Source organism: Triticum dicoccoides, chromosome 6B, assembly GCF_002162155.2.
Source record: "Triticum dicoccoides isolate Atlit2015 ecotype Zavitan chromosome 6B, WEW_v2.0, whole genome shotgun sequence".
Taxonomy (NCBI): Eukaryota; Viridiplantae; Streptophyta; class Magnoliopsida; order Poales; family Poaceae; genus Triticum; species Triticum dicoccoides.
The window spans coordinates 573,539,344-573,558,435 of NC_041391.1; the positions used below are offsets into that span (position 1 = coordinate 573,539,344).

General features: G+C 46.9%; 1 protein-coding gene across 1 annotated transcript; it reads right to left on the reverse strand.

The window, feature by feature from the left end:
• Nucleotides 1-3,082: 3,082 nt before the first annotated feature.
• On the reverse strand, nt 3,083-5,857 carry LOC119323395 (ADP-ribosylation factor-like protein 8c). Its single transcript, XM_037597040.1, has 6 exons — nt 5,648-5,857; nt 4,633-4,714; nt 4,513-4,545; nt 4,301-4,422; nt 3,529-3,690; nt 3,083-3,439 (listed from the first exon to the last, which is right to left on the reverse strand). Exons 1-6 carry the CDS (start codon nt 5,683-5,685, stop codon nt 3,322-3,324), a joined length of 555 nt encoding a protein of 184 aa, XP_037452937.1. The 5' UTR covers nt 5,686-5,857; the 3' UTR covers nt 3,083-3,321.
• Nucleotides 5,858-19,092: the final 13,235 nt, after the last annotated feature.

Sequence of the window (19,092 nt, forward strand, 5' to 3'; positions counted from 1 at the left end):
GCTGATAACGATGTCGGCGCTGCGTGTACGCCGGCCGAGCGGCGTCTCCGCCGTGGGCTCGGCCTTGACGCCGAGCAGTGATGGAGTGTCGGAGGAGTGGGAGGAAGAACGCGACGAGGAAGAGGAGGAGGAGGAGCCGAACCTCCTTGACGCCCATTGCCCGTCGCGTCGGCGGTGCGTCGGGGCGGCCGTCCTCGCCGGGGGGTACGCCAACGGTGGGTTGTTGCCGCCCTCGAGGTGCGCCAGGACGCCGTCGAGGGTGCGGCCGGGGACGCCCCACCAGAGGTCACTACTAGGAAAAGGCCTACTAATGGTGCACCAGTTTTGCCTACTAATGGCGCATCACTGGTGCGCCATTACTAGCACGCCATTAGTAATTTTTACTAATGGCGCACCACTGATGCGCCATTAGTATCTGGTATACTAATGGCGCACCACTGGTGCGCCATTAGTATAGGCCACTGGTGCGTCATTAGTATAGGCCACGGTGCGCCATTAGTATTTTTGAATTTTGAAGGCGGGAAAATAGTAGTGGCGCACCGTCTAACCCCCACCGTGCGCCATTGCTATTTTTGAATTTTGAATTTGGATCTGGATCGTGATTTTTTTGCCCATTTTTTGCTAGTTTTTTTTGCTCGTTTTTTGGCACGATATTATTTCAAATTTTGTTCCTGTTTTTGGATCTTGTACGTTCTTTTGCCGTGTTCTTTTGCCGGAGAGGAGTTCGCCGGAGAGGAGGAGGAGGAGGTCACCGGAGAGGCGCTCGCCTACATCGCCGGAGAGGAGGAGGAGGTCGCCGGAGAGGAGTTCACCGAAGCATCGGAGAGGAGGAAGGAGAAACCATGAGGGAATGGGAGGAGAGGAGGGAGGAGGAGCTCACCAGAGAGGAGGGAGGATAAACCGTGAGGGGAGGGGAGGGGAGGGGAGGAGAGGAGGGAGGAGGAGGTTCCCAGAGAGGAGGAGGTCGCCGAAGAGGAGGAGGAGGTCGCCGGAGAGGAAGAGGAGGAGGTCGCCAGAGAGGAGAAGGAGGTCGCCGGAGAGGAGGAGAAGGAATGGAGGAGAGGAGAGGAGGAGATGGAGTGGAGGAGAGGAGAGGAGGAGATGGAGTGGAGGAGAGGTGGAGTGGAGGAGAGGTGGAGTGGAGGAGGTGCACCCAGCCATATATACGACATAGTAATGGCGCACCATGGGCAGGTGCGCCATTACTAACTTTTTTATTATTTTTTTGACTTATTTTGAATTTTGAAGGCGGGAAGATACTAATGGCGCACCATGGGCCGGTGCGCCATTAGTAACTTTTTTTTTTATTTTTTTGACTTATTTTGAATTTTAAAGGCGGGAAGATACTAATGGCGCACCATGGGCAGGTGCGCCATTAGTAACTTTTTTTTTTATTTTTTTGACTTATTTTAAATTTTGAAGGCGGGAAGATACTAATGGCGCACCATGGGCAGGTACGCCATTAGTGAGTTTGAATTTTTTTGAATTTTTTTGCCTCTCCAGATCTTAAAAGCCCCGTATCTTTTTTCTGTTAGGTTTTTGAGGATTTTGAAAATGTTTAACGGGGTTTCCCCGGTTAAATTCGTATGTAACTTTTCGAGTAGATGATTTTTCATATAAAAAACTTTTTCATCCGAGTTAGTATGCAAAAGTTATGCCCATTTTTACAAATTCTCGAGAGATTTTGCAAATGAAGTCGAAATTCATATTTGCAAATTTTCACAACAACTAGACCACATATCACATGGGAAACTTATTTTCTTTTATTTTTTTGACATTTTCATCATTTTCTTTTATTTTTTTTAAACTGAAAAGGCGATCCAAGGAGGTGCATTCGGTGAAAGTGGTGGCCAAGTTACTAATGGCGCACCGTGGCATGGTGCGCCATTACTAGTTCAACTAGTAATGGCGCACCACTGCCACGGTGCGCCATTAGTAGTTTTGACAAAAAAATTTAAATTTTTTTTTTACTAATGGCGCACCTGCGATGTGGTGCGCCATTAATATTTGGACACTAATGGCGTACCAACACATGGTGCGCCATTAGTATATAGTAATGGCGCACCACATGTCTGGTGCGCTATTAGTGTCAATTCCATCTATAGCCCTTTTCCTAGTAGTGGGTGGCGCCCCTCCCTGTTCTTGGTGCCGCCGACCATCGGCGCCCCGTTGGTGGACGCCAGCCATTGCTGCTGGCGGCGCTCGAAGTACGCCGCCCAAGCCGCGTTGTTGTCGGCGGCGTACTGGGGAAGGGAGCGCTCGGCGTCGGTGAGAGAGGCGCGCGTGATCTCGACCTCGTCGGCGAAGTACGATGGCTTGGTGATGGCGTCGGGCAACGGGGGAAAAGCTGCGCCAATTTCGGCTCGAGCCAGCAAAAAATGGACCCCTGGTAACGCAATTAGGCCAATTTTTTAACGCCGACGGCCGAAAAGTCACCTGGGAGCCTTGTTGGGGGCGCGGCTGGAGATGCTCTAAGGATTCAAAAACAGAGGGAAAAGAAGCAATGACATTCGACACAGCATAGAAAAAACGGAGCAAGACTTCCACCGTTAGATGCCAAGAAAGAAAGATTCTACATTTTTTATTTGGTTGCATGGTGCTTCCCTCACGTAAAGCACCTACCTACTGAATTGTTTATTTAGAAAGCCATCGATTTGCCTCGTACATACGCGTAACATGACCCCGGGCTGGATTTTTTTCATTTCCTGAGGAATCACGTTGCCAGAACAGTATTCCAGAGGATATCAAATCACCATTTCCTTTGGTCCGAATGACCATCTTGCCTAAATTCCTCTGGAACACCACTTCCTATAGATTTCCTGTGAAAATCATTTGAAACGATTAGGGCCTTAAAAAGGGGAGCTACAGCTTTAGACGGAGAAAACAACACGACAGGATTTTGATGTTTCCAGTTGCTGAACTATGTTGTGTTGTGGTTACTTTGCTGTTGCTGAACTATGCTGTGCTGTGCCTTATTCATATTCTACTGGGAAAAATTAAGCACAAATTAGGCTAAATAAACACCAAAATAGGGAAAGGCTTACTAAGGAGAACTCAACGGCAAAGAACTAGGCCAAAGAAATAAGAATAACACACATGATCTGCACACAAAAGAACAATCAAAGGTTTAAGGAATTTACAGAGCATTACAGATTTTGAGGCCCAAGTGTCAAACTCCATACTGTTCCTCAGTGACACCAAAGATGTATCATAGATTACAAGGCTGTCACCTTTTACATCACCTTCCAGATCATGAGAACGGAGATGTGCAAACTAAATTCATCTCGGCACACGTGAAGGGGGCACAAACACACAGCAACCCTAATTTGCAGTCTTAGAATGCTTGATGAGCCAATCAATGACAACATCTATGTTCACCGAGTCCTTGCAAGAGATCATGTAGCAGCAAACTTCACGGTCCTTTATAGATTCCAGGCCTCTGAAAACAGAAAGGAGAGGCACCCCAGTTGAAATATCATTAAGAAAAAAGGTACAACATCCTATATGAAAAACATGATTTTTACTCACAGTTGATCAACTAATGCCGGCTTAGAAAGTGCCTCTGACTTGTCAATTTTGTTGCCAAGGATAAGTAAGGGGATCCCAGATAAAGATTGTTTTGTCAGCAGGTCATGCAATTCACTTTTAGCAATCGGAACGCTATCCCGGTCAGCAGCATCGACAACGTATCTGCCATTAAATGATCAAGTTAACACATTAGTGACTCCATATTTAGTATCACCTAAGGTAGAGATACAAAAAATATATTGGTAACAACAAAAAAGGGTCATGATAAATGCATGAATAACATGCCCATATGAGAGAACAAATATTATCACTAGACAATTTTTCTTTCGAAAAGGAGGTTACACCTCCAGCCATTACTAGGGAAAATATATGATGTATCTACATAACTGAGCTCCTTGGACAAAGCGTCAACTCAGCAGTCTACAATTATTCTACAGTTAAGCAGTAGAATTAGTAGTTTGAAAGAACTAGGAATCTGACTCTAATGGTCCTCGCATAAGTATATTAAGCAAATAGGTTTGGACTGGCTAAGAAATAAACCGAGCATATCATAAACTAGTATTACAGAATGGATGTTATTTATTACATATTGGCATACAAATCATATTATCACAAAATTGCATATCATACTGTAATATCTCCTTCGAGCATACCAGGGATTACCTTCGGAATGGATGTTATTTATTGCATATTGGCATACAAATCATATTATCACAAAATTTTGTTTTCAGATATGCAAAATACGAGATCTCTGAGAAGCAAGGGACATTACAGAATAGCCGTAACTCCACGACAGTAGCGCTCCCACATAGTCCGGAATCTACGTTGCCCTCCAAGATCCCAAAGTTTAATTGTGACATTTCCCTTGGTGACTTTCCGCATATTAAAGCCTACCTGTTTTCAGCAGATGAACATCCTTAGTTCAGGTCACTTAGATAACCGAGATACTTCAAAATATCCATCAAGAAGCAGTGATATACATACAGTTGGAATCATGTCCTCGCTGTATCCACCGGTCTGAGAAGCATAGCAGCCATGAATGAATATCAGGACAACAAAGAAAAAAATTGTTGCATAGCTTAAGTTGTATGAGTTGATGCGTACAGCAATTGAATTGACTAGAGATGTCTTCCCAGCATTCTGTAGGCCAACCAGGGAGAGCTCCATCTCCTGCTTAAAGAACAGGCTGAAAGAAAAAATGTTACTGACATGAGTTAATTTTGATTGATTGGTCAAATCCTTCAAAGACAATTCAGTATTAATTATTGGCACATCTTCATGTTTTATGATTTGGTCGAGTAAGGATACCCATATAGCATTGACTAAACTGGGTAGTAAAACTTGATCTCAAGCTGATTCACCAACATGACCTGGACCAACCTAACTGACAGTTAAGAACATCAAGAACAACAGCGAAGATTACTCAGGATTGGATCCTAACAGTAAAACTCCAAACGCTCACCCTATAACCTTTACTGTAGCAAATTCAACCTAAATGAGTAGTTCCAGCAATTTCTTCTCACAAAGGGAGCTTCCAGGTCTCCGATGCCCACAAGGCAAGGATAACATTCCTTTTTAACAACACAGGCCCTAATTGGCTTCAAATCAAATTGCAATGAATTGTGGAACACTCTTCAAAGGCACGCTTCTTAAAAACAGTAGTATCAAGTTCAAAATTATTTCCCTTTACCCTTCAAAGACCCTAACTACATGAGTGTCTATTAAGATACTGCTACAAGCTTATACTAGGTCAGTACACCAAAGGCTACCTTCTACTCCCTCTGTAAACTAATATAAGAGCATTTAGATCACTACTTTAGTGATCTAAATGCTCTTATATTAGTTTACAGAGGGAGTAAATGCGTATGCTCTACATTAGCTTGATCTAACGTGGATCTAACTGCGCAGAGCACAGACCCACTCCAACCCCCGACCCAGCCGCATCATCCCGCCGCCCAGGGAAATCCGATCCATCCAAACCTGTCCCGCAAAAACCCATACTAGTACCGGTCAAATCGAATCGAAGGGGGAACCGGAATTCCGCCGGGAGGGGGGCCGCCCCGTCTGAACCGCGAAAATATCGAGCGAAAAGGAAGGGGGGAGAGAGGTAGACGGGAACCTTCGGAGCCAGTTGAGGAGCGAGTCCCAGAGCCCCATGGCGCCTTCTGTCGCAGCTCGAGACCGTCGCCTGTGCGCCTGCCGGATCTATCGAGGAGGAATCCGCGGTTGCCGATTGGGGAGGAGGAAGGAAGACGAGGACGAGACGACAGGAGACGTGCGTTGGCTGCAGAGACGGACACCGTACGAGCATCCGTGTCACGGGCGGTAAGCGGCACAGCGGCGTGCACGAATAATCCGAACCTGAATCCAGAGACGTCGTCTTGGACTCTTTTGGCCGTGGATTCATGTGGCACGACTCTTTTTGGCCGTACGATGTATATACCCAATGAATACAATATATGGTAAAAAAGAATTGAATGGTAATACTTGTCACATTTATATGAGATAAAAGATCATAGTACAACTGTACAAGCTACGTAGACACCGACTTAACAAAACTGAAAAAATAGCAAAACGTCTTGGCACAAAGAAATATCAGACAAGATTGAACACTACAATAAGACCGAAGAATTCCCGGAACTTGACATCAGCGCCCGTCACATACCTCCGGCACCACCATAGCAGCCATCAAAAGGAACAAATAACGGATCAACTTCTCATCCGAGTTCGACGCGGCTCCATCGCCAATATTCAGCTTTGCGGATCTTCAAGGTGGCTCACCACAAGCGAGACCATTATCGTTGAACGAATAGGCAACACCGTAGACGTGCCATCAAACTCCATATTTGATGCCCCGCACAACTAAGACATCGGAGGAGAAAATCGTATCTGCCAACCACGAACCATGAACTCGGCACATGATTCACCATCTCCAGATGTCGTCAATTCAAACCATAACCTGCATCCAAAAGCCACTCTACAACATGCAAAGAAACACGATCTGAAATCACCAAGACGCCCTCTCTCTTCTTTCCCTCGAAGGCATGCCCTTGCGATGGCTGTGTTCCTATCTGTTCCCGCGTCTGTGACGGCCCAATGCTCGCGACTGTGGCGCCGTCTCTGGCGGCCCCTCCAGCTCTGGCCAGTGCACTCGTTGCGGCCTCCCTCGCAACCTACAAGGCGGACCCGACCGTTCAGGGATGCTTCGCCTCGCCCAAGCTCCCTTTGTTGGAAATATGCCCTAGAGGCAATAATAAAATGATTATTATTATATTTCCTTGTTCATGATAATTGTCTACTATTCATGCTGTAATTGTATTGACCGGAAATCGTGATACATGTGTGTATACATAGACCACAACATGTCCCTAGTGAGCCTCTAGTTGACTAGCTCGTTGATCAACAGATGGTAATGGTTTCTTGACTATGGACATTGGATGTCATTGATAACGGGAGCACATCATTAGGAGAATGATGTGATGGACAAGATCCAATCCTAAGCATAGCAAAAGATCGTGTAGTTCGTTTGCTAAAGCTTTTCTAATGTCAAGTATCATTTCCTTAGACCATGAGATCGTGCAACTCCCGGATACCGTAGAAGTGTTTTGGGTGTACCAAATGTCACAACGTAACTGGGTGACTATAAAGGTGCACTGCAGGTATCTCCGAAAGTATCTGTTGGGTTCGCACGAATCAAGACTGGGATTTGTCACTCCGCATGACGGAGAGGTATCTCTGGGCCCACTCGATAATGCATCATCATAATGAGCTCAATGTGACTAAGTGGTTAGTCACGGGATCATGCATTACGGAACGAGTAAAGTGACTTGCCGGTAACGAGATTGAATGAGGTATTGGGATACCGACGATCGAATCTCGGGCAAGTAACATATCGATTGACAAAGGGAATTGTATACGGGATTAATTGAATCCTCGACATCTTGGTTCATCCGATGAGATCATCATGGAACATGTGGGAGCCAACATGGGTATCCAGATCCCGTTGTTGGTTATTGGCCGGAGAGCTGTCTCGGTCATGTCTGCGTGATTCCCGAACCGTAGGGTCTACACACTTAAGGTTCGATGACGCTAGGGTTATAAGGAAGATTTGTATGTGATTACCGAATGTTGTTTGGAGTCCCGGATGAGATCCCAGACGTCACGAGGAGTTTCGGAATGGTCCGGAGGTGAAGATTTATATATGGGAAGTCATCATACAGTCGCCAGAAATGTTCGGGGGTATACCGGTATTGTACCGGGACCACCAGAGGGGTTCAGGGGTCCACCGGGAGGGGCCACCTGTCCCGGAGGGCCTTATGGGCTGTAGGTGGAAGGGAACCAGCCCCTAAGTGGGCTGCCCCCCCCTAGGGCCCATGTGCCTAGGGTTGGGGGGAACCCTAAGGGGGGCGCCCCCCTTGCTTAGGGGGCAAGCCCCCTCCCCCTTGCCCCCCCTCTAGATCCCATCTAGAGGGGCCGGCCCCCTTCTCCCTATAAATAGAGGGGTGAGGGGAGGGCTGCAGCACCACATCCAAGGCGCAGCCCCTCCCCTCCCCAACACCTCTCCTCCTCCGCGCGAACTTGGCGAAGCCCTGCCGGAGAACTGCCACTCCATCACCACCACGCCGTCGTGCTGCTGTTGGAGCCATCTTCCTCAACCTCTCCCTCCTCCTTGCTGGATCAAGGCGCGGGAGACGTCACCGGGCTGTACGTGTGTTGAACACGGAGGTGCCGTTGTTCGGCGCTAAGATCGGAATCCACCCGCGATCTGAATCGCTTCGAGTACGAATCCTTCATCCGCGTTCTTGCAACGCTTCCGTCTCGCGATCTTCAAGGGTATGAAGATGCACTCGTCTCTCTCTCGTTGCTAGTTACTCCATAGATTGATCTTGGTGATGCGTAGAAAAATTTCAATTTCTGCAACGATCCCCAACAGTGGCATCATGAGCTAGGTCTATGCGTAGTTTCTATGCACGAGTAGAACACAAGTTTGTTGTGGGCATCGATTTTATCAATTTACTTGCCACTACTAGTCTTATCTTGTTTCGGCGGCATCGTGGGATGAAGCGGCCCGGACCGACCTTACACGTACGCTTACGTGAGACAGGTTTCACCGACTGACATGCACTAGTTGCATAAGGTGGCTAGCGGGTGTCTGCCTCTCCCACTTTAGTTGGGTCGGATTCGATGAAAAGGGTCCTTATGAAGGGTAAATAGCAATTGGCATATCACGTTGTGGTTTTTGGCGTAGGTAAGAAACATTCTTGCTACAAACCTATAGCAGCCACGTAAAAACTTGCAACAACAATTAGAGGACGTCTAACTTGTTTTTGTCGCATATGTCATGTGATGTGATATGGCCATAAAGGATGTGATGAATGAAACATATGTGATGTATGAGATTGATCATGTTCTTGTAATAGGAATCACGACTTGCATGTTAATGAGTATGACAACCGGCAGGAGCCATAGGAGTTGTCTTTATTTATTGTATGACCTGTGTGTCAATGAATAACTCCATGTAATTACTTTACTTTATTGCTAACCCGTTAGCCATAGTAGTAGAAGTAATAGTTGGTGAGACAACTTCATGGAGACACGATGATGGAGATCATGGTGTCATGCCGGTGATGATGATGATCATGGTGCCCCGAAGATGGAGATCAAAAGGAGCAAAATGATATTGGCCATATCATGTCACTATTTGATTGCATGTGATGTTTATCATGTTTTTGCATCTTATTTGCTTAGAATGATGGTAGCATAAATAAGATGATCCCTCATAATAATTTCAAGGAAGTGTTCCCCCTCACTGTGCACCGTTGTGAAAGTTCGTTGTCTCAAAGCACCACGTGATGATCGGGTGTGATAGATTCTAACGTTCACATACAATGGGTGTAAGCCAGATTTACACATGCAAAACACTTAGGTGGACTTGACGAGCCTAGCATGTACAGACATGGCCTCGGAACACAAGAGACCGAAAGGTCAAACATGAGTCGTATAGAAGATACGATCAACATGAAGATGTTCACCGATGATGACTAGTCCGTCTCACGTGATGATCTGGCATGGCCCAGTTGACTTGGATCATGTATCACTTAGATGACTAGAGGGATGTCTATCTGAGTGGGAGTTCATTAAATAATTTGATTAGATAAACATAATTATCATGAACTTAGTCTAAAACTTTTGCAATATGTCTTGTAGATCAAATGGCCCACGCTAATCTTGCCCTCAACTTCAACGCGTTCCTAGAGAAAACCAAGCTGAAAGACGATGGTAGCAACTATACGGACTGGGAACTTGAGGATCATCCTCATAGCTGCCAAAAGATCATATGTCCTAGATGCACCGCTAGGTGAAGCACCCGTTTTCCCAGCAACTCAAGACGTTATGAACACCTGGCAATCGCGTAGTGATGATTACTCCCTGGTTCAGTGCGGCATGCTTTACAGCTTAGAACCGGGGCTCCAAAAGCGTTTTGAGCAGCACGGAGCATATGAGATGTTCCAAGAGCTGAAAATGGTTTTCCAAGCTCATGCCCGGGTCGAGAGATATGAAGTCTCCGACAAGTTCTACAGTTGTAAGATGGAGGAGAATAGTTCTGTCAGCAAGCACATACTCAAAATCTCTGGGTTGCACAATCGCTTGTCTCAGCTGGGAGTTAACCTCACAGATGACGCGGTCATTGACAGAATCCTTCAGTCGCTCCCACCTAGCTACAAGAGCTTTGTGATGAACTACAATATGCAGGGGATGGTGAAAAACCATTCCTGAGGTATTTTCAATGCTGAAATCAGCGGAGGTGGAGATCAAAAAGGAACATCAAGTGTTGATGGTCGATAAAACCACTAGTTTCAAGAAAGGCAAGGGTAAAAAGAACTTCAAGAAGGACGGCAAGGGAGTTGTCGCGCCCGGTAAGCCAATATCCGAGAAGAAGCCAAAGCAAGGACCCAAACCTGAGACTGAGTGCTTTTATTGCAAGGGAAACAGTCACTTGAAGCGGAACTTCCCCAAGTACTTAGCGGACAAGAAGGCCGGCAACACCAAAGGTATATGTGATATACATGTTATTGATGTGTACCTTACCAGTACTCGTACTAGCTCCTGGGTATTTGATACCGGTGTGGTTGCTCATATTTGTAACTCAAAACAGGAGCTGTGGAATAAGCGGAGACTGGCGAAGGACGAGGTGACGATGTGCGTCGGGAATGGTTCCAAGGTCGATGTGATCGCCGTCCGCTCGCTACCTCTACATTTACCTACGGGATTAGTTTTAAACCTCAATAATTGTTATTTAGTGCCAGCTTTGAGCATGAACATTGTATCTGGATCTCGTTTAATGTGAGATGGCTACTCATTTAAATCCGAGAATAATGGTTGTTCTATTTATATGAGAGATATGTTTTATGGTCATGCTCCGCTGGTCAATGGTTTATTCTTAATGAATCTCGAACGTGATGTTACACATATTCATAGTGTGAATACCAAAAAATGTAAGATTGATAATGATAGTCCCACATACCTGTGGCACTGCCGCCTTGGTCACATTGGTGTCAAACGGATGAAGAAGCTCCATGCAGATGGACTTTTGGAGTCTCTTGATTATGAATCATTTAACACGTGCGAACCATGCCTGATGGGCAAAATGACCAAGACTCCGTTCTCCGGAACAATGGAGCAAGCAACCAACTTATTGGAAATTATACATACTGGTGTGTGCGGTCCAATGAGCATCGAGGCTTGCAGTGGCTATCGTTATGTTCTCACCCTCACTGATTACTTAAGTAGATATGGGTATGTCTACTTGATGAAACACAAGTCTGAGACCTTTGAAAAGTTCAAGGAATTTTAGAATGAGGTGGAGAATCAACGTGACAGAAAAATAAAGTTCTTACGATCAGATCGTGGGGGGAGAATATTTAAGTCACGAGTTTGGTATGCACTTAAGGAAATGTGGAATTGTTTCACAACTCACGCCGCCTGGAACACCTCAGCGTAACGGTGTGTCCGAACATCGTAATCGCACTCTATTAGATATGGTGCGTTCTATGATGTCTCTTACTGATTTACCGCTATCATTTTGGGGATACGCTTTAGAGACAGCTACATTCACTTTAAATAGGGCACCGTCTAAATCCGTTGAGACGACACCGTATGAATTATGGTTTGGGAAGAAACCTAAGCCGTCGTTTCTAAAAGTTTGGGGATGCGATGCTTATGTCAAGAAACTTCAACCTGAAAAGCTCGAACCCAAGTCGGAAAAATGCATCTTCATAGGATACCCTAAGGAAACCATTGCATTCTACCTCAGATTCAAAGGCAAGATCTTCATTGCCAAGAACGGGTCCTTTCTGGAGAAAGAGTTTCTCTCGAAAGAAGTAAGTGGGTGGAAAGTGGAACTTGATGAAGTACTACCTCTTGAACCAGAAAGTAGTGCAGCCCGAGAAGATGTTCCTGTGGTGCCTGCACCGACTAGAGAGGAAGTTAATGATGATGATCAAGGTACTTCGGATCAAGTTGCTACTGAACTTCGTAGGTCCACAAGGACACGTTCCACACCAGAATGGTATGGCAACCCTGTCCTTAGACAACGGTGAACCTGCGAACTATGAAGAAGCAATGGCGGGCCCAGACTCCAACAAATGGCTTGAAGCCATGCAATTCGAGATAGGATCCATGTATGAAAACAAAGTATGGACTTTGACAGACTTGCCCGATGATCGGCGAGCGATAGAAAATAAATGGATCTTTAAGAAGAAGACGGACGCGGATGGTAATGTTACCATCTATAAAGCTCGACTTGTCACTAAGGGTTACCGACAAGTTCAAGGGGTTGACTACAATGAGACTTTCTCACCCGTAGCGAAGCTGAAGTCCGTTCGAATCATGTTAGCAATTGCCGCATTCTATGATTATGAGATATGGCAAATGGACGTCAAAACGCATTCCTTAACGGCTATCTTAAGGAAGAATTGTATATGATGCAACCGAAAGGTTTTGTTGATCCTAAGAATGCTAACAAGGTATGCAAGCTCCAGCGATCCATCTATGGGCTGGTGCAAGCATCTCGGAGTTGGAACATTCGCTTTGATGAAATGATCAAAGCGTTTGGGTTTATGCAGACTTATGGAGAAGTCTGCGTTTACAAGAAAGTGAGTGGGAGCTCTGTGGCATTTCTCATATTATATGTGGATGACATACTGTTGATGGGAAATGATATAGAACTTTTGGACAGCATAAAGGCCTACTTGAATAAGTGTTTTTCAATGAAGGACCATGGAGAAGCTGCTTATATATTAGGCATCAAGATCTATAGAGATAGATCGAGACGCCTCATAGGTCTTTCACAAAGCACATACCTTGATAAGATATTAAAGAAGTTCAATATGGATCAGTCCAAGAAGGGGTTCTTGCCTGTGTTGCAAGGTGGGAAATTGAGCTCGGCTCAATGCCCGACCATGGCAGAAGATAGAGAAAAGATGAGTGTCATCCCCTATGCCTCGGCCATAGGGTCTATTATGTATGCCATGCTGTGTACCAGACCTGATGTAAACCTTGCCGTAAGTTTGGTAGCAAGGTACCAAAGTAATCCCGGCATGGAACACTGGACAGCGGTCAAGAATATCCTGAAGTACCTGAAAAGGACTAAGGATATGTTTCTCGTTTATGGAGGTGACGAAGAGCTCGTCGTAAAGGGTTACATCGATGCTAGCTTTGATACAGATCTGGATGACTCCAAGTCACAAACCGGATACGTGTATATTTTGAATGGTGGGGCAGTAAGCTGGTGCAGTAGCAAGCAAAGAGTCATGGCGGGATCTACATGTGAAGCGGAGTACATGGCAGCCTCGGAGGCAGCACATGAAGCAATCTGGATGAAGGAGTTCATCACCGACCTAGGAGTTATTACCAATGCGTCGGGGCCGATGACTCTCTTCTATGACAACACTGGAGCTATTGCCCTTGCCAAGGAGCCCAGGTTTCACAAGAAGACCAGGCACATCAAGCGTCGCTTCAACTCCATTCGTGAAGATGTTCAAGATGGAGACATAGATATTTGCAAAGTGCACACGAATCTGAATGTCGCAGATCCGCTGACTAAACCTCTTCCACGAGCAAAACACGATCAAGACCAGAACTCTATGGGTGTTTGATTCATCATAGTGTAACTAGATTATTGACTCTAGTGCAAGTGGGAGACTGTTGGAAATATGCCCTAGAGGCAATAATAAAATGATTATTATTATATTTCCTTGTTCATGATAATTGTCTACTATTCATGTTGTAATTGTATTGACCGGAAACTGTGATACATGTGTGAATACATAGACCACAACATGTCCCTAGTGAGCCTCTAGTTGACTAGCTCGTTGATCAACAGATGGTCATGGTTTCCTGACTATGGACATTGGATGTCATTGATAATGGGATCACATCATTAGGAGAATGATGTGATGGACAAGACCCAATCCTAAGCATTTCACAAGATCGTGCAGTTCATTTGCTAAAGCTTTTCTAATGTCAAGTATCATTTCCTTAGACCATGAGATTGTGCAACTCCCGGATACCGTAGGAGTGCTTTGGGTGTGCCAAATGTCACAACGTAACTGGGTGACTATAAAGGTGCACTACAGGTATCTCCAAAAGTATCTGTTGGGTTGGCACCAATCGAGACTGGGATTTGTCACTCCGTATGATGGAGAGGTATCTCTGGGCCCACTCGGTAATGCATCATCATAATGATCTCAATGTAACTAAGTGGTTAGTCACGGGATCACGGATTACAAAACGAGTAAAGTGACTTGCCGGCAACGAGATTGAACGAGGTATTGGGATACCGACAATCGAATCTCGGGCAAGTAACGTACCGATTGACAAAGGGAATTGTATACGGGATTAATTGAATCCTCGACATCATGGTTCATCCGATGAGATCATCGTGGAACATGTGGGAGCCAACATGGGTATCCAGATCCCGCTATTGGTTATTGGCCGGAGAGCTATCTCGGTCATGTCTGTGTGATTCCCGAACCCGTAGGGTCTACACACTTAAGGTTCGATGACGCTAGGGTTATAAGGAAGATTTGTATGTGATTACCAAATGTTGTTCGGAGTCCCGGATGAGATCTCGGACGTCAGAGGAGTTTCGGAATGGTCTGAAGGTGAAGATTTATATATGGGAAGTCATCATACAGTCACCGGAAATGTTCGGGGGTATACCGGTATTGTACTGGGACCATCGGAGGGGTTCCGAGGGTCCACCGGGAGGGGCCACCTGTCCCGGAGGGCCTTATGGGTTGTAGGTGGAAGGGAACCAGACCCTAAGTGGGATGGGCGCCACCCCCCCAGGGCCCATGCGCCTAGGGTTGGGGGGAACCCTAAGGGGGCGCTCCCTTGCTTGGGGGGCAAGCCCCCTCCCACTTGGTCACCGCCCCCCTCTAGATCCCATCTAGAGGGGCCGGCCCCCTTCTCCCTATAAATAGAGGGGTGAGGGGAGGGCTGCAGCACCACATCCAAGGCACAGCCCCTCTGAGGAGTCCTGGATAAGGGGGTATCCGGATAGCCGGACTATATACTTTGGTCGGACTGTTGGACTATGAAGATACAAGACAGAAGACTTCGTCCCGTGTCTGGATGGGACTCTCCTTGGCATGGAAGGCAAGCTTGGTGATTCGGATGTAGATCTCCTTCTCTGTAAACCAACTCTGTGTAACCCTAGCTCCCTCCGGTGTCTATATAAACCGGAGGGTTTATTCCGTAGGACTCATCATCTTCAACAACAATCATACCATAGGCTAGCTTCTAGGGTTTAGCCTCTCTGATCTCGTGGTAGATCAATTCTTTTAATACTCATATCATCAAGATCAATCAAGCAGGAAGTAGGGTATTACCTCCATCGAGAGGGCCTGAACCTGGGTGAACATCGTGTCCCAAGTCTCCTATTACCATTAGCCTTAGACGCATAGTTCGGGACCCCCTACCCGAGATCCGCTGGTTTTGACACCGACATTGGTGCTTTCATTGAGAGTTCCACTGTGTCGTCGCGATAAGTCCTGATGGCTCATCTCGTTGTCAAAGACAACATCACCTGCGAAGGAGCCCTGGCTTTAGGCCAAACTCTCCAGCTGGGCGGCTTCGTCATGACCGCCCGATCGGCTGTTGCGCCGACGATGACTTCACAGGTCATTAAAAATAGCCTCCACTTTGATTCGGAATCTGCCGAACAGATGGACCCAATAGAGCTCTTCTCCCTCAATGAGCTCTTGGATCGCATCGCCGCCCTGGGCGTCGCTATGGACTATGACCGAATTGGGCTTAAACCTGATCAAAGGGAGATTCGCTCTCCACCGGTCACCCACGAGATAGCGGTAGTGGAAGAGCATCACCGTAATTCTCCCTCCACTTTGAGGACGAACTATGTCCGGATTTCCGAGCTCTCCAAGTCGGACACCCGCTTACGGGAGGACATGACCCCGGTCTCGGACTCAGGACCGGGGGGCGGGCCGAAGAAATCGGGAAACTTCCCAGAACCCGAGCCGTTAAGCTCAGAAGCTTCTTTGCCCCTAGGTCCAAGATCGGGTCAAGATTCAGATTCGAATACACCCACCCACCCAGATTTTTCCAATCTTTCCCATATAAGACAAGAGCCCCAAGAAACAGTACATCATTACTGGTCTAGATTCCTCCTTGTGATAAACAAGGTCAAGGACTGTCGCGAGGCAGACGCAATCTCCCTCTTTTGCAAGCATTGCAGGGACAAAGGGATTCTCAACGCGATAAGTCGCCGTGAAATAGTACACTTCGCTGACCTAGTGGCCATAGTGCAAAAGTACTACGCGATGGAGAGCGCCTGGAAAACCCAAACAAGTTTTTGGGACAATCCGGCTCTAGCCAAATCCCGTGTCCGAACTAAAAGGGTAAACTCTCGTAAGTCACCCGATTCAAGTACCAAAAAAATAAAGCCCGCCGCAAGGCGCGGAACCGTATTGGAAGAATGGCTAAACGGGTCGTGCAAGATTCATAGCACACCGGATACTTCGCCAACGCATAGCCTTAGAGCATGTTGGATACTCCGGCAGGTAGCAAAAAGCGGCGAGGATCTCCTCATAAAACATCCCGCCGAAGACAACAATACGGTATTTACAGTCTTCGAGACTTCCGCCTCAAATAATAGGCGCAAGCGAGCTCAGCGCAGCCTCGCAGAAGTTTGCCACGTGGCAACAATAAACCCATGGAACGACACGGCTATAACCTACAATGCCAGTGACGAACCCCAATTCCAGACATTCCGAGCACCAGCCGCTTTGGTCCTTAGCCCAATCATGGATGGCTTCAGGCTTACTAAAGTGCTCATGGACGGCGGAAGTGGACTAAACCTCATCTATGAGGAAACCCTCAACAAGATGGAAATCGACAAGAGCCGCATTGAACGAAGCAGTATGACCTTTAGGGGAATTATCCCTAGTCGAGAGGAACAATGCGCGAGAAATATCACACTGGGTGTGGTATTCGGCACGCTGGAGAATTACAGGTCTGAAGAAATTACATTCCAAGTAGCCCCGTTCAGCAGCGGATACCACGCCCTCTTTGGGCGAGACACATTCGCGAGTTTTCAGGCTATACCCCATTACGGGTACATGAAGCTCAAAATGCCCGGGCCCAACGGAATCATCACTCTAGCTAGTGATCTGGACGTCGCACTCCGCGCCGAAAATAAAACTGCCGCCCTCACCCTGGAGGCATTATCAGAAGCCCTCGCGGCCGAAGAACTGACAGCACTGCAAGCGTCGATGGACAGAGACAACGTGATACTCGACAAGCGACCTAAATCCACCTCCTTCAAGCCAGCGGATGAGATAGTCAAATTCCAGGTCCACCCAACGGACCCTTCGAAGACAGCTTCCATAGGGATACAGCTGAACCCCCCAATAGGCACCGCACTGCGAGACTTCCTGCGTGAAAATTGGGATATTTTTTCCTGGCACCCTTCAGACATGCCGGGCATCCCAGCAGACTGGCCGAACACAACCTCAATATAATGAAAGGATACAAGCCAGTCAAGCAGACTCTTAGACGCTTCTCAGAGCCTAAGCGACAAGCCATGGGAGAAGAACTAGCCAAGCTACTGGAGGCCGGATTCATCAGAGACATCAAACATGGCGCTTGTGTGTCGATTTCGAAGACCTCAATAAAGCCTGCCCTAAGGATCCTTTCCCCCTCCCCCGCATTGATCAGATAATCAATGCCACCGCAGGACACGACTCATTGTGTTTCCTCGATGCATACTCTGGATACCATCAAATAAAGATGGCAAAGTCCGACCAGGCTGCAACAGCCTTCATAACCCCGTACGACCCCTTCTGTTTCAACACCATGCCCTTTGGGCTCAAAAACGCCGGCGCAACCTACCAACGCATGATTCAGACATGTCTGGAAAAGAAAATCGGCAAGACAGTAGAGGCCTACGTAGACGACGTGGTCATCAAAACAAGACACATCAAAACCTTGATAGATGACTTGAGGCTTACGTTCGATAATCTTCGAACATACGACATCAAGCTCAACCCGGAGAAGTGTGTCTTCGGAGTACCCTCCGGAAAATTGCTCGGCTTCATCATTTCCAATAGAGGAATTGAAGCTAATCCGGCAAAAATCCAAGCTCTGTCACAGTTGGCTATCCCAACAGACCTCAAGCAGATCCAGAAACTAACTGGATGTGTGGCTTCCTTAAGCCGCTTTATCTCCCGCTTAGGAGAAAAGGCACTACCCTTGTATCGCCTTCTTCGACGCACTGAACACTTTGAGTGGACGGATGCGGCCACGGCCAGACTGGAAGAAATAAAGGAACTCTTGGCCACTAACCCAGTCCTGACCGCGCCAAATATTGGCGAACCCATGCTATTATACATAGCCGCAACAAACCAAGTTGTGAGTGCAGTGCTGGTTGTTGAACGAGAGGCAGACGGACACAAGTTCCCTCTCCAAAAACCGGTATATTACGTGTCTACTGTCCTCACTCCATGTAAATCTCGGTACCCGCACTATCAAAAGATAGCGTATGCGGTCTTCATGGCATCCCGGAAACTATGACACTACTTTCAAGAGTGTTCGATCATGGTGGCCTCCGAAGTTCTAGTCAATGACATAATAAATAACCGCGACGCAACAGGCCAAATTGCTAAATGGGCTATTGAGCTCCTTCCGTTCGACATAACATACAAACCACGACGGGCCATTAAGTCGCAAGTACTGGCTGACTTCGTCACCGAATGGACATAAGCCGAACTCCCTAAAGAGTACGGCGCGTACTCAAATTGGATCATGCATTTCGACGGCTCCAAAATGTTGGCCGGATTAGGAGCAGGTGTCGTCCTGATATCCCCCACCGGAGACACGGTATAGTACGTCCTCCAAATATTATTCACAGACTCCAACAATGCAGCCGAATACGAGGCCCTATTGCATGGTCTTCGGATGGCAGTCTCTATGGGCATTCAACACCTTGAAGTGTGCGGGGACTCAAACCTTGCAATATCTCAGGTAAACGGAGACTTTGACGCC

Coding starts and splice junctions, on each gene's coding strand:
- LOC119323395 (XM_037597040.1), bottom strand. CDS start 5,685: ATGGGGCTCTGGGACTCGCTCCTCAACTGGCTCCGAAG. Junction 3,691..4,300: donor CGTGGAGTTACGGCTATTCT/GTAATGTCCCTT, acceptor ATTTAATGGCAG/ATACGTTGTCGATGCTGCTG. Junction 3,440..3,528: donor CCGGCATTAGTTGATCAACT/GTGAGTAAAAAT, acceptor TTCTGTTTTCAG/AGGCCTGGAATCTATAAAGG.